The sequence below is a fragment of the Danio aesculapii genome, chromosome 17 (genome assembly GCF_903798145.1).
Source record: "Danio aesculapii chromosome 17, fDanAes4.1, whole genome shotgun sequence".
NCBI lineage: Eukaryota > Metazoa > Chordata > Actinopteri > Cypriniformes > Danionidae > Danio > Danio aesculapii.
This window is the reverse complement of record NC_079451.1, coordinates 31,188,028-31,215,721: the sequence shown is the minus strand read 5'-3', so window position 1 is coordinate 31,215,721 and position 27,694 is coordinate 31,188,028. Positions and strand designations below refer to the sequence as shown.

The 27,694-nt window shown below is 33.1% G+C and overlaps 1 protein-coding gene across 1 annotated transcript in view; it reads right to left on the bottom strand.

The window, feature by feature from the left end:
- The window catches only part of atp6v1ba (ATPase, H+ transporting, lysosomal, V1 subunit B, member a), a 47,933-nt gene extending 27,436 nt beyond the window's left edge, over positions 1–20,497 (bottom strand). Inside the window, exons 1-3 of the mRNA XM_056477108.1 lie at positions 20,272–20,497; positions 1,788–1,843; positions 969–1,067 (exon numbers count right to left, since the gene is read on the bottom strand). Coding sequence (XP_056333083.1) covers positions 969–1,067; positions 1,788–1,843; positions 20,272–20,380 — 264 coding nt within the window. The 5' untranslated portion in view covers positions 20,381–20,497. The remainder of the gene's footprint in view (positions 1–968; positions 1,068–1,787; positions 1,844–20,271) is intronic.
- Positions 20,498–27,694: the final 7,197 nt, after the last annotated feature.

Here is a 27,694-nt window from a genome sequence, read left to right as displayed (position 1 = left end):
TTTATATTTATTCAGTTTTTAAATTAATTACAGTAATATTATTGACTAATGTGAAAATATTGATTTATTTACAATACAGTTTGTAAAGTAATATTTTCTGTCTTTTAGTAGATATATTATATGAGAGACTTGCTTTGTTTACCAAATAAAATGGATCTGATTGGATTTGCATTGTAAACATTAAATAAAAGTTTAAAAGGTTTTACTTTTTATTTCATATATTAAGGTTTTAGTTATGACACTCTCAAAATTATTCTGCATAATCTGCAGATTTTTAACACTATTCTGTGCAGAAATAGCAAAAAATGTCCGCAGAATCCATCTGGCCCTACTTATGACTTAAACCTAACTTTAGTTGTGCAATCACTGATGTGTACTGAACAAATATTTATAGAGAACTGTTGCATTGAATGAGAACTTTATTTTATTTATTTTGTTTATTTATTCATTCATTCATTTATTTTATTGTTACATTTATTAATTTATTTATTTATTTATTTATGTATTTGACGTGGACATCACAATTACACTGGACAACTGCTAATTCTCAACACCTGTCCATGTGAGGCTAGACATAAAATGAAAATACATACATATACACAATATTATAATTCTTTACATAAAACTGCTGTAAGGCAAATGTAAAGGCAGCATGATCAAACAAACAAACTAATAGAAAAACTATTTATGCAAACACTGCTGTTTTGTTTTTTACCACTTTTTAAGTACACTACTAAAAACATTTATATTACTTTCTAATTTTAACACTAACAGGTAGATCATTCCACAATTTAGTTCCCTTAATAAAGAAAACAGATTGACCAAAAGAGGTCCTACACTTTGGTACAAGACAGTCACCATTAGAAGTTGATCGTGTGACTGTGAGAGGTTTGATGCCTACTGATTAGATCGGAAAACAGCATTGGAACATGATTATTTAAAAAAAAAAAATTAAGTATTGCACTAACCTGAACAACAGCTTTGGAGCCGATGACCTCCAGAACCTGCCCGCTCCTCTTGGTCCCATCAGGAAGGGTAAGATGCACAATCTCTGCGTAACGTGGGAACTAGATAAATGAAATAAAAGACAGATGAAGATGAGCGTTGATATATGCTACCATATGAAGAAACTATTTATGGCATAGAAATTAATACTTTTATTCAGCATTAGGTTAAAAGTGGCAGTATATCGAAAAAATGTTTTACAGCCTTGACTGAAAATATAAATATTGCTCAACCAAATAAAACATTAAAATCTAAATAAAATATATTTTAAAAAAATAAATAATCAGGATTGATTTAAGCATTGGATTCCTTGTTTACTATTGTAACTATTTTTTACAAATAAATGAAGCCATGATGAGACTAAGGGGTTTATTAATATTATTATTATTATTATTTATTTTAATAAAAAATCTAATTAATCCTAACCTTTAAATAGTAGTGCATCTTTTTTTTATTTGACAAATAAATTTTTTTAATATAGAATGTTAAAAAAGTTTAAGGTGTAAAATTATTTCATTACCACATATATAAAAAATCATATTTCTATTACATTTGTTATTATTTTTATTGTTTTATAAATAAGTTAGAATTAGTGACATAAAAAGGTGCAATAGAAAAATTTACTAGGTGTAACATGACTTTTATATCTCTTATTTTATACATTGTTATTTAAAAATAAATTAATAAATAAATAAACAAATAAATAGAAAACTTATAACACAAGACAAATTTAAATCTCATATTTTGACAGTCTTTATAGATTTTTAAAAAAAAGTTCTTACTTTGACATTGTCCAAAATAACCAGCGGCCCATTCACACCGGACACAGTAGTGTAGGCTGAGGAAGATAACACAAAAATGTAAAACCACACACAACAAACCTTTTAAAAAAGTCTTCACTGCAAACAATTCTGTAAAAGACCAAATTTACACCTTTAATTTGCATTTTTATTAGACCCTTTGAGATGCCCTTGAATAGTAAACTTGCAATTATTAAACAGATATATGGGACTTTTATTGATTCTAGGTTGCTGCAGCATGTCTTTTTGACAGCCACAAGTTCAGACACACACATGCATACATACACAAACACACACACACACACACACACACACACCAAGCACTAGCTGTGACCAATAAAGTGCATGAAATTTGCTACAAAAGCCCACAATCACATGGAAATGAGGACTCTTTCTCTTGACACCTGTGCATCTAATTGTACACAGTGACCTTTACTGGAGTATTCTAAATGGCTTTCATAAATTTCCATGTCCAAATGTCAGGGCTAGAAGAACATAGTTAGCACATTCAAGGTGGCTTTTTCGGCAGATGTCACGATGGGGGAGACGACATCTTCACTCTGTTCCATGAGGGACAATTACTTGGCTCAGACTATGGTAATTTATGATGCTTCCAGGTGCCCGGAAAGTCACATACAGCCTATATAAACAATTACATTCATTTTAAGGAGACAGGATGAACCATCTTTGAGTTGAACAGAGCAGGGGCAGAAGAGACACTGTTTTCTTCCATCATGAGCAGGGTTCATGTGGTTCCTGAATCACTCTTGGACACATTGTCTTTAATAAAACTATGACGCAGAAGCTGAGCTTAGTAGTATGCTAAAAATATAACGTCAGAAATGTCACAAGTGTGAAAGAAATTCTGATAATTCTTGAGTGACCCTTTAGGTTTGATACACATGAACAAGCTAACATTGAAATGACAAACATACATGCGTTTCGTATTGTATCGTATCGTATATTTTTATTTACTGCCATGTCAGCATTTCAGGCTATTGTCATGGCAAAACAAATATGTAAGAAAACAAGATTAATAAATAAACAGGGTGGCATGGTGGCTCAGTGGTTAGCACTGTCGCCTCACAGCAAGAAGGTCGCTGGTTCAAGTCCCTGCTGGGTCAGTTGGCATTTCTGTGTGGAGGTTGCATGTTCTCCCCGTGTTCATGTGGGTTTTCTCTAGGTGCTTCGGTTTCCCCCACAGTCCAAAGACATGCGCTATAGGTGAATTGAATGAACTAAATTGTCCATAGTGTGTGTGTGTGAGAATGACAGTGTATGGGTGTTTCCCAATACTGGGTTGCAGCTGGAAGGTCATCTGCTGTGTAAAACATATGCCAGAGTAGTTGGCAGTTCATTCCGCTGTGGCGACCTCTGAAATAAGCTGAAGGAAAATGAATGAATGATTGAAAATGAATGAATAAATAAATAATAATAAAACAAAAACTTTCTCTGGCAAATATTTTAATGTGCGCTGCATGTTTTACTCTTAATTACAAAATAAAAAATAACTAAAATGTGGTGAGAAAACAGCAGTTAAGTAAGGACATGCCTATATTTCCACTTTTTTGTACTTTTGATAAATTAGCAAAACAATAGTTCATTGCAGGCTTACTATAAAAGTAGGATCTTTTTTTTTTGTTTCTACCATTGAGACAAAAAAAATGTAATTGGAGATTTTTCATTACAAATCTTGTAATGAAATGTGTTTCCATTGCAAATGTGACTTATTTTACAATTTTAAATCTTTTTTTTTTTTAAAGTTTATATCCAACAATTCTGACTTTCTTTTTTATTTCTTGCAACTGTCTATAGGTCTTCTCGCATTTCTAACTTTTTTTCGAGATACAAACTCACAGTTCTAAGAAACAGTGCAAAGTTAGAAATTGGAGAAATAAAAAAGCTCCACAAATTGGGGCTGATAAGGACCAAAGAAAATGCCCCTACACTATTTTATTATTATTTAGATGGCATCAATTAATTTTAATTGTAAAATGAATGTATGGATGCAACGATTAACTGATTTCACTATTAACTGCACTTCCATTTGTCACAGTTACTTAATCGTGAAAAAAATAGTAAATTCATAAAAAAATACAAAATGAAAAATACCAAAGTGATTGATCAAAAGTGTCGTTCAGACAGAGGTTCAGCAGCCTTTGACTACACTTAAAAATATATATTTTTTGCTGCTTGTTCAAACAACACAATTCTTGAGATTTCATTGGGACAACTTCTTTTTTTATGTTAAAGCCACATAAATTTGTTAAAAGTGTTAAGTTAACTTAATCGATTTGTGTTGGGACAGCATGAATTGTGTGGAACCCTGGATTTTTTTATAGTGTACATTTGTTTTAAATGGAAATACTAAGCTAATATGATGCTTAGACTTACATTAGACAAATGGCATTTTTTTTTGTTTATTCTTATTTTATTCATTGTTCTGTCATTTATTTTCAGTTTAAAATTAATACTTATGTTTAAATGCCAAAAAGTTTTTTTCACTTATTTTTAAGTCCAAAGAGAAATGGACTATTGTTTGTTTTTATTATTATTTTGTGCTGTATTATTTGGCTACTGAGCAGCAATAAATAACACTTTAAAATATAAGGAGTTTTCATAATTTTCTGAACTAGTAATGTGAATGCATAATAATTGGCATAACCATGAAACCGTAATTATTCCTCAGACTATAATCGTACAAATAAAATCTATAATAGCTGCATCCCTAAATGAATTAAGAATTTGAATTGATAATACATTTAGATCTGTGCACGTGACATCAGATTTCATTCTTTTGTTTTTGTTTTTGTTTTTTTAGAGCACTGAAAATACGTTTCTGCTGAGTGCAGTTAGCAATCAGATTGATTATTAGTCTTCTGAATAACTTGTCTTGCACTGGATTAACATCACAAACTCCCATTACCTTTTCCTACTCATTTACTTTAAATTTTATGTCAGCAAAAAAAATCTTTCATACGCTCATTATTTTTGCTGCTTGTTCAAACTACTTATTTTAAATGAACTTAAGCAACACAATAAGGAAGATTTTATTTTTTGGGAAAACCTTTTTATGTTCAATCCACTTATATTTGTTACATAAACTTAATCGATTTTTTGTTGGGAAAACAAGAATGAATTGTGTAGAACCTTGCATTTTTAAGTGCATAAACTGTAAAAAGTGAAAACTTAAACAAATTACTTTCGCTTGTTACAACTAAATGAATTAAGTTTGACAAACTTAATTTTTGACAGTTTTCAGTAATAAATTAAGTTAGTTCTTTTAGGTGTAACAAGTTTTAGTCTTTTATTTATGAGAACAAGAATGTAACAGTACATACAATACAATACAAATAATGTCCTTTCGACGTTAATACAATAATAATAGTAATACTTTGATTGCAGTGCAAATAATTTCCCTTCTATATTAATAAAATAATAATAATAATAAAAAAATACTATTAAAAGTGAACAATACTTATACTTGCCATAAATAAATGACTAAAACTCGTTACACATAAATGAACTTACTTAATTTATTTCTGAAAACTGTCATAAATTAAGTATGTCAAACTTAATTGATTTTACTAACAAGTCAGAGTAATCTGTTTAAGTTGACTTTTTACGGTGTACACTCAAAAAATGACATTTACTGTTTGTTCAAACCACTTATTTAAAAATGACATGAAACAACACAATTTTTGAGGGTTGTTTAAGGACAACTTAAATGTTTTATGTTCAATCAACTTAGGGCTGAAAAATATATTATTTGAGCCTCTATATCGCAATGTGTGTATCTGCAATAGTCACATCATCGCAGTATTAGATTTAATAAAGATGATAAGACAAAGATGGCATTGTAATATTTCTGTAGGCTATTTGAAAACTGTTAGACTCCCCAAAAAGCAACAAAGCACTGTTTATTAATTTATTTTGGCTCTGTCATATCAGCTTGTAATTTATTATATTCTATACTCAGATGCACTGTAGAAAAAAAGGCTTGATCATCAGTCAGTCAATCTAAATTTATGAATAAGCTATTCAAATCATATGGCAAAATTATATTCCTATGGCAATATATATCACAGCAAAACAAAATATTGCAATGTCAGATTTTTCCAATATAGTTCAGTCCTAAATCCACCTAAATTTGTAAAAAACTAACATGTTAACTTAATTGCTTTATGTTGTACCAACACAAATCGATTGTGTGAAACACAGTATTGCATGTAAATACTGTCTGTTTTAGAAGGAATCTGTTAGAATCGTTATTATTGTATAAATACATCAAATACATGATTATTCATTCATTTCATTCATTTTCTTTTTTGCTTAATGTAGATATTATTTAGGGGTTGCCACAGTGGAGTGAACCGCCAACTTACACATGATTATTACAGTATTATATCATAAATGAAGCAAATATTTGTCAAATTTAAAAAGCTGCCTTTTTTTCTTCTAATAACGACCACCACAGTTTCTTGTTCCAGGCTGCAGGTGCATGATCAGGGTGGGCCGGCTGTCATTAGGAGCAGAAGGCGTGGTCTCATACTTTGGCCTTTTACTTTGCATGGGAAAACATTAGCCGTCCTGTCACTGGAGCCAATTTGGTGTGTGTCCTTTCACTTTGTTTCAGCGTGCGCGTATGTGTGTGTGTGTGAAAGAGAGAGATGGTGCAGGCTAGATGGAGAAGAGTCAGCTTTGTCTGCTCTGGGTCGTCCATCACGCCTCAGTGTGTCGGTTTTGTGTGTCCCGTCAGACTGTGGTCTGATATCAAAGGCTGAAGGAAATGAGAATGGACTGTCACTAACGCTCAGCACAGCAGCCCCGCGGGGAGCAGACACTATGCCACTAATTAGGCTTCAGACGGCAGAATCATTTGTCAATGCGCTATTGCAGTTTCCCACACATACACACACACACACACACACCTGCAAACTGTGACTTTCCTTATTGGTGGAGGAGAAAGGAGACTAAACTTTGGTTCTATTCTTTTTTACTTATGGCTTTATTTTCATTAGGCTTTACATTTTTATGGTAAAAGGTGTACTTGAGTAAAAAGGAAGAACTGGGCAATTACAGGTGTTCCTCCATGAAAATTGTGCAGGAGATATTCTAATGTCTAGTGACACTTTATAATTGAGATAAGATGTTTGACAGTTGCTTAATAACAGATGTGTGTTGCTGCCCTGTGATTCATTCATACTTTGCACAGGATACAAAAAAAAAGTTTATCTAATGGTCTGGAAAAATTAAACATTCAGAAAATGTTTTGTAAGATGTCTTATGTTAACCAAGGTTGCATTTAAAAAAAAATTTAAAAAATAAAATTAAAAAAAAGTAAAAATGGTGCTAATGCTAAATTAGCACCCCAATGTTATGCTCTTTTAAGGGAGTAAAAAATTAGTCCTTTGCATAGACTGAGTTTGTTTACTGTGAGTTCTAGAATGTTTATGTGTAAATAGGCCTGTCACAATAATCAATATGTCGACTTATCGCACAATACATGACCTCAAACATTTTTGGTGACGCAATATATATCACCCATCATAAAAACCAATTCTAGCAACATTGTAGCTGATTGTGCAACATCTCTATCTCTGTTGGAGGTGCCAGTACGGTTAAAAAAAAAAAAAAAAAAAAAACACTAGCATTTACTATAATGTACTTTAGTATATTTTCATGTGGCTGACAACTGAAAACAGATCTGGTAGCACATATCGCAACCTCAGTTACTTTTTACATTGTGTTTTTTGGTTAAAAATTGTTGTTATTTACTTAGGCTAATGCCTAATTATTAAATTGTTAAACGACATAATTAAATGAAATATTCTTAAGAATAAAATATGATGTGTTCTTTGAAAGAGTGTACTTGCATTGTGATGATATTACATTGTCACTCTGGCATCATAAAATGATGAGTGGCATAAAATAATCTTAAAATTACAATAATATTGTTTATCGCAATATATTTTGGTGCAATATATCGCACAACAGAAAATAAATATCGTAACATGCCCGTGTAGAAATCATTCATGTTTTATATGCACTGTATGATTTGGTGGGAGTGTAATGAAACTTGAAATAATGTGTTACTTTATAGTTTATGATTTTTTTTTGTTATTTTGTTTTATTTTGTATATGGTTTGATTTTGTTGAATGAATTAAGTTATCGTTGGGGACTTTAATTATGACACCGAGATTATGAAGCCTACCGGATATATGCCGCATTTAGTAATGGAAGCAAACCACGCCAGGCATGGAACGCTAGGTGAAACACGCCAACAAGGCACGGGTAAACAACTGATTCAGGGATTATTAGTTTTAGCTTCTGGTTTAAGGGACAATAGGGACACTACAATTCTCACATTTTAAAATAAGTTTTTTTTTTTATATGATTTAAAATGTTGTTCATGCATTTTATTGTTGACAGCTGGATTCAGTCACATGATTCTTCAGAAATTGTTCTAACTATGCTGATTTGATGCTCAAGAAAATGCCTTTTCCTAACTTAAAACATTTGTGCTGCATGATATTTCTGAGAAGCCATGATCTGTTTTTCCTGGATATTTTAATAAATAAAAACTTTTTGAAAAAGTTAGGAAAAAGAAATCTTTGGTAACAAATCTTTATTGTTACCTTTGATTGAATTACATCATTGCCAGGTAAAAGACAAATATATGCAGGTAAAAGAAAAATATATACATTGCTATGGCATTACTGTTTTTCTTTTTAACATGTGAAATATTTAATATTATTTTCAGGAAATCTTTTCAAAAATGATGCTCTTTTAAAAGTATTTTGACAGTCAACCCCTGATAAAACCTTTACCTGCCACTTCAATTAACTCAATAATTGATTTATATTTTAATACAGTTATGCAAAATCCTATTCAATCAGTACTGCTTATATTACAATTGATTAAATGAAATAAATGAACCGATTAAATGTTCTCTGGTATACTAATGTTCAGATTTTTTTTAATAATAAAAGAAGAAATCGTACACATACACACAAAAAGATATTAGCTGTGCAGGTGAAAGACTTGAGCTGCCATTATTATGATTCCCTGAGTGACACGTCTTCCCTAAATAAATGATTAGTCTCATAATTGCTGTTATTACGGTGAAAGAAAAACAGTAGTCAAAATGCCCCAACACTGAATATTCGCTCTCTCAAAACACACAAAAACAGACGCATTCGGCAAATTCACGAACACACTAAAATGCACGCTTCCTGCAAATTCCATCATTTTTCAAGACATTATGGCTCTTCCTTCCCTCCGTCCTTTCTGCTTCAGCCCAGACAAATTGCAGTATGTGCTTCACAGGGAGGTGCTTATAAAATGGATTTAATAGCTACACTTACCCTACAAATTGCCCATATGTTTCAAAAGAGATACATATGTCTATTTACTGAGAGGTGATCATAATTACGAGGCTGGAAAATTGCGGCCATATAATTGTACATCAACCCCTTAAAAGTCTCTCGAACGCAACACAAACTGCTAATGGAAAACAGCTAGGAGCTGAAATCTTTACTCAAACAAAGCTCATGACATGCTCCGATATTGTGCACAACATTAGACGAGCGCTAAACGAAGGCACGCAGGTGCTAATCTGCTCCTCCAAAGCAGAACGCCGCTAGTCCTTTAGTCAAAACAACGAAGGCGAGAATTAACATTCGTTACGTCTAAATATGAGCAGCAAAAACCGCGCGGCGCAAGAAGAAAAAAATAATTGCTTATTTAAACAAAACAACACAAAGGCGATGAAACAACCCTGCCGAACCATGAGCCAATCGTCTTCCAGCTCTGTGATGAAGATGGCGGCCCACTTCAACTGCACACACAGAGGACTCAGTGCCGCATAAGAGGCCTTGTAAAATAAAGATTAAAAAATGGCTATACATTCACATGGTGTGAAGTAGCAACATTTCCCATTAGGCTTGAAAAACTTTCCCCACCCCTCCCAGGACACTTGAGTTTGAGTGCGCCGGTCCGAGGGCTAGGCATGCAACACCAGCGCGGGTCAACATGAGGCCTGTGGAGCTGCCAGGCCCTTTTGTGCACCGAGATGTTAATTGGTTCTAATCCGGCGGTAGAAGCTGTTTTGGTAGCCTGACCCCGCGCCCTGAAGGACACCTTGGTGTGAAATACTAAAGGGCCCATTCAAGTGGTGCTGAAAGGAGGCATGGAGCATTCCAACACATTTCCATTTCTACTGTGAAAGAGAAGCGCTGACGGGGAGACGGGGGGGTTCGCTGGGACGGTCGTTTTTCGGGCTGGCCGGTAGCGTTGCGCTGAAACTGAATTAACGATACAAAAGCGCAGGCAAAGGTGCCAGGCTTCCCTCATTCATGCACATCCTCCTTGCGTTTCTTCTTTTTCTTTTTTTTTCTTTCTGCTGAGCATCCACACGGTGTTTCCCATAAGACGCTGTAAAAGAGAGCGCTAATTGCCCCATGTTTGGGATCAGATGGACAAAAAATGCAACTGTCATTAAACAGACAAACAAGGCTCACACAATTCTGCCATGACACCCGCTAAACTTACCCTGCAAGACCCACATATTTAGATTTGAGAATGAATTCCCAGACATTGGATGTCTTTGATACTGTAACTAAAAAAGACTGTTTACGTTGAATGGAAGTGCTGTTCCAACGCAATCTCAAGGCAATTCGATTTAGTGGCTAATTTGTTTGCCTTTGTATCTCATTCATACATTTTGTTACAATTTGCACATCGCTCAATGATGGTTCGGTTTAAGGGAACACCTCCTTTTAAAAGTCATATGATTTTTACAAATGGCATATGACTTCATACAAAGTAGCCATGATAGTTTCTTAGTGAGATCGGGCTGGCTATTCGAATATAGAGCCTATAATTTTTGATGATGCTAAATAAATGTGGATATAATTGCAGAACCAACTCAAAGAAGAAAAAAACAAACTAAATTGGCTTTATTGAACTGAAGGTCATGAAATGCAAATTGTGTATGAATAATTCAAAGGTAGTACTGTACATTTAACCGAGATTTTTTCAACACATTTCTAAACATAATAGTTTTAATAACTCATTTCTAATAACTTTTTTATTTTATCTTTGCCATGATGAGAGTAAATAGTATTTTACTATTTTTCAAGACATTTCTTTACAGCTTAAAGTGACATTTAAAGGCTTTACTAGGTTAATTAGGTTAACTAGGCAGAATAGGGTAGTGAGGCAACTTATTGTATAGCGATGGTTTGTTCTGTAGACTATCGGAAAAAATAGCTTAAAGGGGCTAATAATTTTGACCTTAAAATAGTTAAAAAATAAAAAATAAAACTGCTTTTATTCTAGCCGAAATAAAACAAATAAGACTTTCTCCAGAAGAAAAAATATTATCAGACATACTGTGAAAATTTCCTTGCTCTGTTAAACATCATTTGGGAAATATTTATAAAAGAAAAAAAATTAAAAGGGGGCTAATAATTCAGATTTTAACTGTACTTCTCAAAAGCAACAACACTAATAAGAAATAAAAACTTGATTTTGAAATGACAAAGTTGTTTTTGTATGCTTTAATTTTAACAGGAAAATAATTTTAAATCATTTAATATTTCCTAAAATAAAAAGTAATTTGTTGTCGATTTTAATTATTTCAATTATTCTGACATATTTTAAATTGCTAAAGGAAAGGGGGATATGATTACTATTATGACTAATCTAATAATAACTAACTACCCATATTTTAAATATCCATTTTATGAATGCAAGGACAAATACTCGAACATCATTATGATCTGAAATAGTCATCAAGAGTCACGTTTTAAAATGCTGACTGAAGAAGACTAAAAAAAAGTAAGGAAGAGCTTCTCGGAAGAGGACACCAAATTAGAACCAAACAGACCTGTTGGCAATAGCCTAATGAATCATTCATAATTTGGAGACATGTTTTGATATGACACCTCTGCTTTCTGACTGAGAGAAAAATGAACAGACTGTTTAAGCTGTATGAGTGAGCAAATGTTCAATGGTGAAATTAAACCAAACCACCTGCCAAAACACTACAAATTACTCAGTGTGGACAATATTCAATAAAGACCTGCCAGCCAAAACATAAACGACACGAACCATAGATTCTATGCTTTTGATTAAACACACATTAGCACATTTATGTGAAAATAAAAATTATTTTCATGACTATAATTGCAGCCGCAGTACAGAAAAGACATAAAACTGCTACTCAACTTTACGCCCATTCAAAAACATGCTGAACATTGAATAACAACATTTAAAAATATACATGTCGGGCACAATAAACTGCTTTTTGGGGGAAAATAAAACAAAGTTGAATGACCAATAGATAGGCATATGAAAGACAGTGAATCAGAGCTCACAGGGGACCTTGATGGTATTCTCTCAGAATTCAATGCTAACAGAGGGAATCCAATTATTGCAGTGAGAGCACAATGTGCTACACATTCAAAAGGCCAGTTTTTTTCTTGATGTAGTGGACTACATATCATAAACTGAGCAAAAGATGATGAATAAATGTATAAATTATGAATACCAGGAATAAGATATTGTTTTGAGGGCCTTCATGACCACACACAAAATGCATGATAGCCTGCTTGAATAACTCAAAGGCGTCAGCTACTTACATATGAACCCAAGAAGATCCTTTTACCATGTCACTGTGAATCAAAAGTTACTGAAGCAAAAAGAAAAAAAGCATTCAGATTTTGAGTGTTATCAAAAAAATAATAATTATTGATTAATTTTATTTAAATTGTTTTTATAGATTATTCAGATTCTTCAAAAGCATGCTTTTCATTCAGGTCAGAACTATTTTTAAGAATTGTTTCAGAGATTCTGTCTGAAATATCATGGCATTATTCTAAATAGCATAAGAGAAAAGAAATGAAGCTATCAAATGCTACCAAACAATAAACAATAGCAAGGAAGACCTGTATGCAACGCACAGCCAGTTTGCTAAATACAGACACACACACACAAAATCGTGGCTGTTCATCTGTCCTAACAAAGACCTCCACAGTGATGACACCCCCATCAAACAGGAATGCTTTTAACCCCACAGGTAGAGGCAGAGGCTGTAACGGAGGACTCCCCACACGCATGCACTGATTGGGTCGTGTGTAATCAGACGTGTGTGAGTGAGTGTGTATGTGCGTTTGTGTGTGTTTGGGGGGGGGGGGGGGGGGGGTGAGCTGTAATCTGTGTGTGTTTCCTGGCGGGATGCAGACTGAAGGGGTGACAGCTAAACTGAGACAGCTGGTTAACCCCGCTGCCTCTCGAGGAGAGGTGGCAAAGTGGTGCAGTTACAATAGATCGAAACAGCCGTAATGTTACTGCAACAGTTTGAGAGTGATTTGCAGGGACAGACGGGCTTTCACCCCAACGCTGCCTAGCAACAGATCTATAACAAAAAAAAAAGTCCAGAGCGGGCCCCTTACCACAGACAAAGTTTACACTGCTTGTCATTTTTCATATTCATGTTGATTCAGGTGGCGTACTTTGATGTCAGGAACAAATTTAGAGTTTTAAGTTTGTCATATCGCAAAATATTAATGATATTTCATAAAACTACATATAATATTTAAAATATTAATGATATTTATTAATTATATAAATGATATATATTAATTATATTAATGATATTTCATAAAACTACATATAATATTTAAAGTTTAACCATGTATTGAAAAATTAATTATTTACAAGTAAAACAATGAGCACTAAAATGAGAAGCACTTTATAGACCACTTTTAGAATTTCCATCATGTAATTGAAAGACAGCAAAGCTAAATAATTATCCATAAAATTGAAGCATTACCAATATTTTAATATTACATTATTGTGTATTACTTAAATAATTATACAATTTAAAATCAAACATTTTAGCATTGATTATAATTCTAAATAAACAGATAAATAAAAAGATGATAAATTTTATCATAATTATAAGAAAACCAACCTTGTGATGAATTAAAAATCAAACAAACAAATATATAAAAACTAGTCAGATGGGTAAATAAACCATAAAATAATGCATACTAACTTTGCAATCAAAATAAACTGCACTAAAACGAGTAAGTGAAAGTATTATATTGATATTTGGTATATATATATATATATATATATATATATTGATAATAAAATTACTATGGTATGAATTATCACTCATATTCATTTAGATGAATCCAAATATCATGAGGTAAACAATGATATTTCCATTAACACAACATACCATGTGTTTAAAGACAGTAAACCGTGAATCAAAACGTGTGTGAAAGTAATATATTGATATTTGGTATATATTTATATTATATTTATTATGGTGGGAATTATATAACTCATATTCATTTAGATAAATGCAAATATCATGAGGTAAACATTGATATTTCCATTTCATAATTTGATAAACGCAACATACCACATGCGTTTAAAGACAGTAAACCGTAAATCAAAAAGTGTGTGAAAGCATTATATTGGTATTTGGTATATTTATATTATATTTATTATGGTATGAATTATATCACTCATATTCACTTAGATAAATGCAAATATCATGAGGTAAACATTGATATTTCCATTTCATAATTTGATAAACGCAACATACCACATGCGTTTAAAGACAGTAAACCGTAAATCAAAAAGTGTGTGAAAGTATTATATTGATTTTTGGTATATTTATATTATATGAATTATATCACACATATTCATTTAGATGAATGCAAATATCATGAGGTAAACAATGATGTTTTCATTACATATTTTGATAAACGCAGCATACCATATGCGTTTAAAGACAGTAAACCGTAAATCAAAAAGTGTGTGAAAGCATTATATTGATATTTGGTATATTTATATTATATTTATTATGGTGAGGAATTATATCACTCATATTCACTTAGATAAATGCAAATATCATGAGGTAAACATTGATATTTCCATTTCATAATTTGATAAACGCAACATACCACATGCGTTTAAAGACAGTAAACCGTAAATCAAAAAGTGTGTGAAAGTATTATATTGATTTTTGGTATATTTATATTATATGAATTATATCACACATATTCATTTAGATGAATGCAAATATCATGAGGTAAACAATGATGTTTTCATTACATATTTTGATAAACGCAGCATACCATATGCGTTTAAAGACAGTAAACCGTAAATCAAAAAGTGTGTGAAAGCATTATATTGATATTTGGTATATTTATATTATATTTATTATGGTGAGGAATTATATCACTCATATTCACTTAGATAAATGCAAATATCATGAGGTAAACATTGATATTTCCATTTCATAATTTGATAAACGCAACATACCACATTCATTTAAAGACAGTAAACCGTAAATCAAAAGCATGTCATACATTATGTGACATGCATAATGGAATAAAAAGGAATTTTTTCCTATTCAGTTTAAGTAGCCCATAATTTAACATACTTGGATACTATTTTTGAAAGTCGACTGTTCTATACTCGTCTTTCATTTACTTTTCTTTGATGGCAAGATGAAGTCGAACGCCCACCTCGGTCTTTCTTTTTCACTGTCACGACAATTGATTAATTACAGGCGGACAAAAGGATTAGCAACAGGAAACAGTGGATAAAATAAAGGAGGGCTGTGACATCTGAAAGATTTGTTTATAACCATGTCATTACGGGTAATTGTTTCTTCACAGAAATACCATTACCGTGCTGAATGTCTTTTCAGCACATTTAAACGTCTATTCAGCATTAAAACAAAGCGAATAGACAGTCTGGGTTAATTGCTTTTGTTGCAAATGACGTGATTAAGACAAAAAAGGCCTCGGCGTCTACGAGAAAAGATGAATGCGCTGTACGTTTACTTTGTTTGTTTGTTTCTTCAGGCATCTTGGAAATCTGACTGGGCACAAGCATGCTAACAAATTACTTAAACACACCAGCCGGCGATTATGTGTTGTAAAACGGGGAAAAAAACAACACACACACACACAGCGTAATTGAATTGCAAATATTTGATGTACTTTAAATCTGCATTTTCTACATACCAAACATTTCACAACATTCTTTCGGACTCCTGCCATTTCAATAGCCTCAATATTAGTTTTTCAAATCAGAGACTTAAAAACTTTTAAACTTGAAGGTCTTTTCACTGAGTTTTTCATCCTGCTTTTTTTAAAAGGACAAAGAAGGGACCAATCAGACCCGTGCTGACGGACACGGCCTCTCTACTGGGATGCTGCAAGGACTCATGGGTACAGATCTGTGTGTTTGCCTTCCCATCAGTCTTCATTGCCTTCAATCACAGCCCACTATCAGCATGCACTCTGCCACTGATGAGGCACAAAATGGTGCTGCTATCTGGCATGCCTACATTAGTGAGTTTTTTTTTTTTTTTTTTTACAGTGCGCTGGGGGGGTGTTTCAGATCGGGGGTCTTGACGCATGCAGCGTCTTTGGCTTTCAGAAGGGAAGGCTTCAATTCTTCCATTAAGTCATTTATTTTCTTCCTGGTTTGCTAAGAGGCTTTTAGCCTGAGCTTTCCTTTGACACTCTTCGGAAAAAAAGGAGAAACACGCTACCTGTGCTCCTCTGTGGGACAGTGTGTTTTGAGGTCTAAATTAATGAGATTTACAGTGAATAACATCAATAATACACATGAAGGGGGAAAAAATGAGAGAAAGATGCCAGACGAGCAGTAATTTTAGGAAGGTTCTCCATTAAAGGGGTAAACAAAATTAACTACTCAAGTGCTGAAACATCATACACAAGAGTCAAATTATGCTATTGAAGAGATGCCGGCAACACATTATGACTGCGGCATCATCTGATGTTTCAGCAGGTTAAATGCAGAATTCTGAGTAAAGGAAACAAACACACGTAGAACAAAACAATGATTTTTTTTTTCTTTTTTAAATCTACAACAGCAACAAATGTGCGCATCAAAGATAAAAGTGGAAAAATGTTGGGTGATGATCATTTACTGCATCTCAGTCTGAATATTTGACTCATAGGATGTCTACTTCCCCTTAAAAAAAGCAGAAAAAAAAACTTCCTCTGCAATTTAAGTAGGACTAGCACACTTCCAAAAAAAAAGGAAAAATCCTATAGTAAAAATAATTTAAGTAACCCGTTTAACAGTAAGTTTCCTTAATTTATACGATAAATAACCGTGAATTCACTTTCCCAGAATTCCCTGCATGATACTTTTTTACTCTTTTTTTTTGGTGATAATACTATGGTTCTGTTTAGTTTTGTTCGTCTTGATTCATACACATTAAAGTTTTATGTTTTATCTTACACTAACCTACATGTTTAAATAATGTTCATTGCATTACTTTAAATTTCTGTGTGTTACCATTGCTGGTGTTTAGTAGTTGTGTGAATGACACTGAGTGTCTTCTATATATATTAGTTTGTTTTTTTGCTTGTGGAAATGTTGCTTGTTATGAGATTTGGTTTACCATATGACTTTCTTATCCATAACCTGCTTATAGTTGTGTTTTGTCTGTGCAACAAAGTTTTGTAGATGTTTGTACTTCAAAACATTGGTTTATGACAAAACAAAATGAACAAAATATGGTAATTTACCCATAAAAGTTTTTTACGTTTGTACCATATTTTAATGATTAAATTCTGGCAACCACAGCTGCTGTTTTTTTTCGCATCATTTTTACCCAGCAAGAAGGTCGCTGGTTTGAACCTTGGCTGGGTCAATTGGCATTTCTGTTTGGAGTTTGCATGTTCTCCCGTGTTCGTGTGGGTTTTCTCCAGGTGCTCCGGTTTCCCCCACAGTGGTAATATTTATTTTTAAGATTTATTAAGATATTAAAGTAAGATTTATTTTAAGCAATAATATTTCATAGCCCACATTTACAAATAAAATTCATTAAATTGATCAAAAATAACACCAAGGAATTAACAGATTTAAAGTCCTTTAATACTTTGTTCACTAAATATTGTAAACTGATACAATATATATTTTACAATTATTTTACACATTTAAATAGCACAACTTCTTATAACCGTGATTATTATTCTATATTACATTATTTATTAATGCAGCCTTGGTAAGCATAGGTAATGTTTAAAAATTGCACTCTAAACACTAATTCTTTTAATGGCACTTCGAATGAAAAAACTAAAATCAATAAAGGAAAACACAAAATGTCGCAACTGGAATGCAAAACTATGGTCATCAGCAGTTAACCTAGGCTCTACTTCCTCTATTTGAACAATGATTTCAACTCACAGGGTTTTGCTTATTTTACAAGTGCTTGGTTGACTAAACTAAAAGCGTCATGAAATACAGTTAAATTTCAGTTCTATATGCCAATGACATCTTAAATTGTGCTTTTTCAACACTTACAATGTTAAGTCTCAGAAGCCAGGACTTACACTGTATTTTGTCCAATGTTCACGGCAATGTTTTTACTTAATATGAAACATGTCAACACAGGGAGGGAAAAACTGTGTTTTTCATATTGTTTTAAACAATTTGCGATGTGCTATTAGGTTGCGTCTGACAAGGCAAACAAGTTGACAACAAAACCCTTGACAAGAAATGGAAATGACAAGAGTCAGACTGAAAGAGGCTGAACACAAAAAGTCAATTTGAATTGACATGATAGAAAAGGATGAAAAGCACTCCTCACAGTAACCCATATCTCTGATGGACTAAAGCAGCATGAGCAGATTCAAAAATGGATCGGAACAAGTGATGGATTCACATGTCACTGTAAAATTAGAGGCTGGCAAACAAAAGCTTATATTACTGTTAATTAACATCCAAGCAGAATCACTATGAAAAGTACTAATCTGCTCTTCACTATTCTAGCCACAGAAGAAAATGATGAAGAGCTGATAAAACTGCAGTATATTTGAATTAAAAGATTATTATTAATAATTTAAAATAAGACTATGGACTCACTAACAAAAGGCTGTAAATTGGTTTAATGCAAATGTGACAGTGTTATTACTGTCTTCAAACTGTTCTAGTGGCAATTTAGAGGCTGCAAAAAATTAAAGAGGATCCTGAAAATGTATGTAAAAAATACAAATAAAATAAGAACAATAATTTAATGAATTATTAAATATAAATTATTATAAATTATAATTATTTCGTCTATATAAGGTAACTTAATATATAAAATTACCATTTATATAATATTAAACTAAAACTTAAATAAGGTAAAAATAACTGAAAAAATCTAACATTAAGAAAAAAAAAAGATTTTTTTATATTTAAGAAAAACAGTATTAGTATAAAGAAAAAAGTCCATATCCATATCTGCAAGTCAGAAAAACTGACAATTAAAACGGATCAATGATCTGCAAATAAAAAAATTAACTTCCAACAAAAAAATCTTTAAAAAATACAGTCAAAATACTAATGTATGAAATGAAATTATAATACAAATTAAAATAATAATTTACAAATTATGTTTAAAATAGTTTTTAAATCTACAAAAACATAAATAAATAGAAAAAGTTACAATGTAGTTTAACAAACTATATTTTTATATAACTTTTAGATTTTTAACTATGGCTTTAACATATTAGAATGAGGTTTCTGGCAAAAGGATGACCATATTTAGGGTTCTGTAGCATCTAAAAGATAACATCTAAAACAACTTTTCAGTTAGAAAAAAAGTCACATGATGTGTGTGTGAGGCTGAGGGTTCCTAGTTGAACATGATTCACCAGCTCAGCTGGGTGTCACGTGATCATGTCACATGAGAGGGATCATCACTCCATCTGTCTCTCTCAGTGTGCATTTGAGCGAAATTAAAAACTAAATAATGAAAACAGTCCATCGACCTCAATAAATAGGCCGAAGTTAAATATTTGCTATAAAGTTTGGTCATGCTATCAAATTTAAAGAAATGTAGACAAATAAATCATTCTAAGATGGAGTCTTCAAACACTCACATACTACGGTAAAATACCATTTATAAACAGCCCATAACAAAAAAAAACGAAGGATTTTCTGTACCTTTTAATAAATATTTAAGTTCAAATAAAAACCTGATATGCACATCAACAATCAAATGTAGCCCTTATTAGCAAGCTAGTATACATAAACAATCGCGTCAACCTTCAAAGACACGAAAGGTTATTCGATTTCTAGCTGAAATAAGCTTAGAAAATGCAAGTATTTTAGTTTTCTTTCACGTTGACGGTTCAAGAAATTGGTAAAAACCACAAAAGAGGCGATCGATTTCATATAAACATCTCGACCGACTGTTAGCATGACAGTTGTGCTACATTCACTCGAATCAGACATTCGACAGCACAAGCAATACATGATTATATATAGGACAGACACACTAATGTCTCGGCTTTGTTTAACACCTGATTAAACACAAAATGCTAACTAAAGTGCAGTGCAGATAGAGAAACGCCAGATGTGCTCGTGCAGTCAGATGTCTATGAATGAAAGGTGACCTGAACTCACTCAGTCTTGGCTGGGAGATGTAGTTTCTGACCACGGCTTGAGCGTGTTGTCGTGCCGCTGCTTCGGGGCCGTTTAGATCCACGGGCCGGTTCGCTACTAACGTCGACATTGTTGTTGTTTTAGTTAAATTAAATTAAACGGTCTATGTGTAAACAGAGCTGAGCAGTGAGCGGAGATGAACAGCCGGAGTCATATGACACCGTGAACAGGAAGTAGAACTCGTGCACGCTCACGTAAAAGACGTGTGCGTAGCAGTTTACAAGCGCGTGCATGTAGTCGAGAGCGCCCGTAAAAAGGTAATCATTTCCACGAATTGAGTCTCATGACCAGGGGTGGCCAAACTTTTTCTCATGCAGGGCCAAAAATCAAACTTGATTAAGGGAGGTGGGCCGAAAATAAATAAACCAAGCTATTAACGTTACATTAAAGCTGCCAAAGTAATTTCCTAATGTGATAATATTGAAAAATATATATAAAAACGTTAATCATATTAATAATTATACGTTTTTTTTACATTTTATAACGAACTTCTTACAACAAAAAACATAAACAAACGTTAATTATAACACAATGGTGTTTAATGCTAAATACACGAGTCAGGCTGAACCTGCCTTTGTCTTGATTTGCTCGTTGATGTCTTGTGTATTGTACTTTATCTTTGAGTGACAGTATTTACCTTAAATCTAATTCACGGCTTTAATTGAAACATTTCATTTCAGTTGACGTTTTTGTAGCTTAACAATTAAACAAACAAACGAAAGGTTGCATTAAATTAGAAATGGTCTCTGTTGAAGGCATTTGCTGCAACCTTCATTTTATTTCTTCTCAGATGGGATGGCGGGCCAAATGAAAGGTTACCACGTGGGCCCTACTTTGGGCATCTCTGCTCATGTCTGTTACACAATATATTATTGCAGTTTTTCTCAGTCACTTTAGTCCATTTCTCAGATCAGAGTTGGAATTCTCAAAACTACCTGTTTAATCTTCGCATCATTGTCACTTGTGCACATCACCCTGCTAAAAAATCCAGCTTAAACTGGATTTTTATAAATTGGCTGGTTTTAGCTGGTTGACCAGCCTGGTTTTAGAGGGGTTTTGGCCATTTCCAGGCTGCTTTCCAGCCATTTCCAGCCTGGTCTCAGCTAGTCAGGCTGGAAAATGACCAGCTAAAACCAGCTTGACCAGCCTGGTTTAAGATGGATATAGTTGGTTTATAGTATAGCTGGCTATGCTGGTCAAGCTGGTTTTAGCTGGTCATCTCCCAGCCTGACCAGCTAAGACCAGGCTGGAAATGGCTGGAAACCAGCCTGGAAATGGCCAAAACCCCTAAAACCCCTCTAAAACCAGCCTGTTTTTTTCAGTAGGGCAGAAAAGCTGTTTCTTATTCCTTTGAAAACTGACTGGCACACCCTAGCTTTTAGGACTTTTTGATTGTACATTACTCTTTACATACTCTGTAACACTACATTTTGTCTCTCCAACAGCTGAACCCACAATTATGGCAATTCATATTTGCCTGCAAAGTGTGTATATTCTGAGACAATGTTGTTTGTTTGTTCTGTTGTACTTAAAAATCCTTAAAATAAAAGTATAAGAAAGCAATTGTATAAAATATATGGTTTCACCCCTCAGCAGGGGCGTTGCTAGACATAAAGCTCTACTGGGGCACGTACCCCCTTCCCCCCATCCCCCCCCCCATCAAAAAAAAAATTATATATGTATATATACACACACACACATTATATATATAAATATAAATACACAATATATATATATATATATATATATATATATATATATATATATATATATATATATATATATATATATAAATACACTATTATTCACTATTATTTTGAAGAATAATTGTATAATAATAAGAATACTTTTATTTATAATATAATATACATATGTATATTATATTTATTATAAATAAAAGTATTCTTATTATTATACAATTATTCTTCAAAATAAATGTAACTGGAAAACAATGTTAAGACAACTGGAGTGATGCTAAGATCATTTAAGAAATTACTTTTGCATAAATATTAATTTCATTTGAATGAAATTCTATAGACAATTCAATAAAATACAAAAAAAAAAAGATGTGTTATAGGATTATCTGTTGTAGACTTGACACAAGGCAGATAATTAGGTTTGTTAAGTCTTGCCTCCTGACTCCTCATCCCTCCTTTTTGCTTCATACAAAAAAAATCTATCAGGAGGCATGCTTAGTAAGATCACCATCATATTGTTTAAACTTTAGTTTTGTCCACTTGCAAAACAAAAAAGGCTGTTACGCTGGTTTTATAACGCATGAGCGGCGCATAACAAGCAGCCTGCTTTTTTGGCGCGCATGTTTACTACCGGGACTCTCAGAAGAAGAGCAGCGCGTGCGCGAGCAGCGCGTGCGAGAGGCGCGCGTGTTCTCTGCGCACACGCGGAGATGCGTCAGTTTGCTTTTTGATTACATTGCTATTACCTTGCTTTCACCAGCGTTGGTTCGGTTGCACTTAGAGAATAACGTCTTTATTTCGGAATGACCACTCTTAATAAATACACTTGCATATGAAGTAAATCATATCTCAATGCATTTACTGGGGCACTGGAGATTTTCACTGGGGCACGAATTGGGTCTAGCGACGCCCCTGCCCCTCAGTCATTACTTGTTTTAAGTAAAGTCACATAAATAACTAACCACACAGATTCAAGGATATAATCGTTGTCAAAGGTGCATTTAAATGCGGATTTAACATGAATACATGGGGAAATACGTTTTTAAATAATAAATTTTGACATTTAAAAATCACTCACGGTGAATGAATAGTATTCTGTTGATCAGTGCTAAAAAGGTCAAATGTGTTCTGTATTTCAGTGTTGTAAAACAATAAAACTTAGGAGGGGTGAATACTTTTAGACACCTGAAGTGAAGTGGAGCATGAATGAATCACAAAGCACCTTATTTTACTGAGGTGAGGGCCTTGGTTATAAAATAGCAGCACAGTGTTAATTAACGCTCGAGTATTGAAAAGCAGACACACAGTTTTTAAAAGCTTTTTATTTTGTCTTATAATAAACTGATTCAAAATGTTCTTATCTTCAGAGTTACCATCCATTTTAAATGTTGTGTCTTTATAAGAGACCCATGCAGACTTATCATTCTGAAGTTTTTGCACAAATATTTCTTTTGATTTACTGCCAAAAAACACATCTTTGCATTTTATAGCATAATAAAATATGTGGTTTTTGGTTGTAAAGTGAATACTAATGACAGTTTCTTTGCTTTAAGCAAGGTTTCAACATTTACCTAATAAATTAGCTGTAATAAATGAAAGCAAACAGGTAACATTACAAATCTATATAGATAGATAGATAGATAGATAGATAGATAGATAGATAGATAGATAGATAGATAGATAGATAGATAGATAGATAGATAGATAGATAGATAGATAGATAGATAGATAGATAGATAGATAGATAGATAGATTAAATATTTCTTATGAAATATATTTTTATTCTCTGTCAAATTAAAATGTAAAAAAAGGTTGAACATCACTATATTATTTTGTGTACAATGAACTAAGTAATGAAGATTTTCATAAAATATCTTTTTGTTTGACATGAAACAATGTGCTGTATAATAAATAATATCTAGATAATTGAGTTCGTAAAATAACACACGGGTTCCCAAACTTTTCAGCCTGCAACCCCCAAAATAATAATTTACTAAAATTAAGTTTTCTATAAAACGTCTGTTTGCTTGTTTGTTTTTTGGTGGGGGGAATAAGGATTAAATCAATTCGATTATTTAATTATATTCAAAAAGTAAACTTTTAATGAATAAATTGTTTTCGATTCTGAGTGAAAAAAATATATTCAGAATAAATAAATGTAGGCTAGAACTTACTAAAATTGCAGTTATGTTTTAATTGTGTGTGTGTTTACGGGAATGACTGTGAAAATCAGAGGGAGAAATGGGGTTAAAAATGAGAGTGCTTGATGATGTCATCCACATGAACATTTGTGTAGGAGGCAGAGCAATTTGAAATTAATATAATATTGCATTAAATCTAAAAACTACACTGTGAAAAATATCCATTATCTAAATGTTTCAATATTTCATGATTCACAGTTTATTTTTCATTTATTTACAGTCATGAATGACATTATGGGACCTTGATCACTGCTCTGTCAATTTTTGATGTTGAAAATTCAACTGTGCAGTTTAGAAAAGAGACTTTATTGACATTTTAATAGTTTGAAACAATATATTACATAATAAATAACATCTAGATATTTGAGTTCCTAAAATAAGACAGGACTTCCCAAACAATTCCATTGACTCATGACCCCCACTATCCTCTGAGGTGGTTATAAACATACAAACGTTGCACACAATGGTGCACACACACACACCAATAGGCCAATATAAACACAACCATATTGACAAAACAAAAAGTGCAACAGTATAACAACCATATATTTTTTCTGTCCTTTATTCATTTAATTAATTTAATATTAACCTGTGTGGACACAATGTTTACAGGACAAGTGATTCTTGGTTTAATTTTGGAGATGGCCACTTGGAAATCATCCTCTATGTTCAGTCATGGCCTTTATTATTTACGTTAGAGCTGTAAAGGTGTCAAAGTTTACCATGGTGCTGTGAAATCAATCAGCTGCAACTGACGCTATTGCTGTGTCCTTAATATAAAGACCCCAGGGCTCGCAATCCAAAGGAAAAAAAAATAAAGGCTGACGGCTTTTTATTTGCATATTGTTGTTTTTATGTAATTATTAAATAGTATTTTTTATTCTGTTGTAGTTTATGGATAAAATATAGTAATTTTAATAGTTAATAACCCCCCCCCCCCCTACATTGTCCCATGACCCCCTCTTTGAGAACAACTGAAATAGCAGAAAAAGTACTGTCATTTTATTAACAATATTTCACATGAAACTATTAGATATGTGAATAAAATTCACGTTTTCAGTCTTGTCAAGTTTCTCATGATGTAATGTAAATGAAAAAACAAACAAAACATAATAAAAAAATACAGAAAACTGTCAATTTCTGGATATTTTTTACAGTGCATACTTTCAGCTTAATTCAATATTTTATTATTACTTTTCTTAAAAATGCAATAACACTACAGAATTACAAAAATATCTCCCAGGTGCACAGCCTTGGTGGAAAACAGGACATGTGCGCCATTATGAGGCTTTTGTAACACTCATTCATCAGGTTTTCGGAAGCACTTAAAACTATTTCTGGCTAGTAAAACCAGCAGTTATCTGGTTTATGATATGAAATCCAATTACTAAACAAAAAAATAAAAAGTCCCCCAGAACAACAGTCATTTTGGTTTAAATGCATATTTACAGCAATTCAAATATGCACTTTTACCATCTCGGTCTGATGTACAGAAATACAAAGCACAGAAACCTTTCATGCCATGTCCTTAGAGCTTAATCCTCCTTCTGTCGTCTTTTTTTCTGAGCACATTGGATCACAATGTCTGCTGTTACAATACTTTCTATACAGACGAAAACGCACTCACACCTGGGATCCATCATCTAATTATATAAAAGCTTACCTGGAGGGCTTGATCAAGGTTACATGTTCCTCGGAATGGTAGATTTTCATTTGAGAATCTTACATGTATATCTTTAACAGGATAACTCACTTTTTTTTCTCCCTAGTGTCAGTTTCAGGGACACAGAGAGGGATTCAGCTGCCAATGCTTTCTATCAGTCTCTGTCACTCTATTAAGGCTTCACAGTTTTAAACTACTTGAGAGTGCTTCAGACAGAATACCACCTAAGAGCAACAAAAGACCTCAATGAGGTGACTTCTTTCCTGCAGTTAAAACCTGTCCAGCTCTATGCAGGCTCTTGCTTGAAGGTTTTTCTTATCAGAGAACTACCGAGAATAGCTATGCAGGTGCAGGTTATGAGGACGTTTTGGTCACTGGATACTTTTGTAATCCACTAATTTGATGTGGGACTTTTTCTTATCTGTAAATTTCAAATTTTAAGTAAAACAAATGCTCCTAATGGAATTTTAAGTTTTCAGATTTCAGGCAGGAACGACAATTTTATAATTATTTATGCTGGGTTGACCATAGCATAGTTTCAAGTGATGTTCACTTGGATCTGCTCACATTTTCAGGTTTATCGGACATTCATTTCAGACTTCATTTATACATTCATTTTCCTTCGGCTTATCCTCTTTTTCAGAGGTTGCCACAACAGAATGAACCACCAACTATTCCAAAATATGTTTTAAACAACAGATGCCCTTCCAGCCACAACCCAATATTGGGAACACCCATACACACACACACACTCATACACTACGGACAGTTTTTTTGTTTATTCAATTCACCTAAAGCGCATGTCTTTGGACTGTCGGGGAAACTGGAGCACCTGGAGGAAACCCACACGAACACAGGGAGAACATGCAAACTCCACACAGAAACGCCAACCTGGACTCTTGCTGTTATGCAACAGTGCTAACCACTGAGCCACCGTGCCGCCTATTTCAAACTTACAGTAGCACAAAAATAAATCTGGATTTTTTTTCAGTTTCCAAGTAGTACTTCTGAGGACATGAACACATTTTACAAGCTGGAATGTTGTAATTATGGTAATAAAAACATAGTGTAAATGTGCTTTGAGTCACACTCATGCTGTTGCAAATCTATATAAAATCAAATCTTCCGTGAAATGTAAAAAAAGGATAATATAAGGATTTTAGAACAAGCTCTCTCAGACCTTTACAGTATATTTCACTTCACGGGTTTTGACACACACTTCCTCACACCACCATATCACCCCTGTACTTCAGCAACTTAACTAGCTTCCTGTTAAGTCAAGTCTAGATTTTAAGACCTTGATTTTAACATATAAAGCAGTGCATGGGTTAGCACCTGACTACATTTGTGACCTGGTCTTTGTTCTTCATCTAAACATACGCTGTTTTTAACTAAAGACCATGGGTGGTAGAGCTTTTTCGTACAGTGCGCCTAAGCTATGGAATGGTCTACCCCTCAGCATCAGGAATGCTGTTTCTCTGGACTGTTTTAAGAAACTTCTCAAGACTCATCTTTTTACTGTTGCTTTTAGCATAGATTGAATATTTTGTCAATTTAATTGTTCATATTTTATTGTCTTATTGTGTTGTTTTTACTGTTTTTATTGTTCTGCTTTCTTACTTTTGCCTTGTATGCATTATAGCGCTTTGGGTTTGAGAAAAGTGCACAATAAATAAAATGTATTATTATTAATGTTGGTCAATAAACTATTCTGGTCAGCAGTGACATGAACGAACAATAAATAAATTAAATAAATAAATACATTTGAATATTCAAACTATATGGACAAACCCAGCAGTTAGTAAAAATGTTAATTTAGTGAG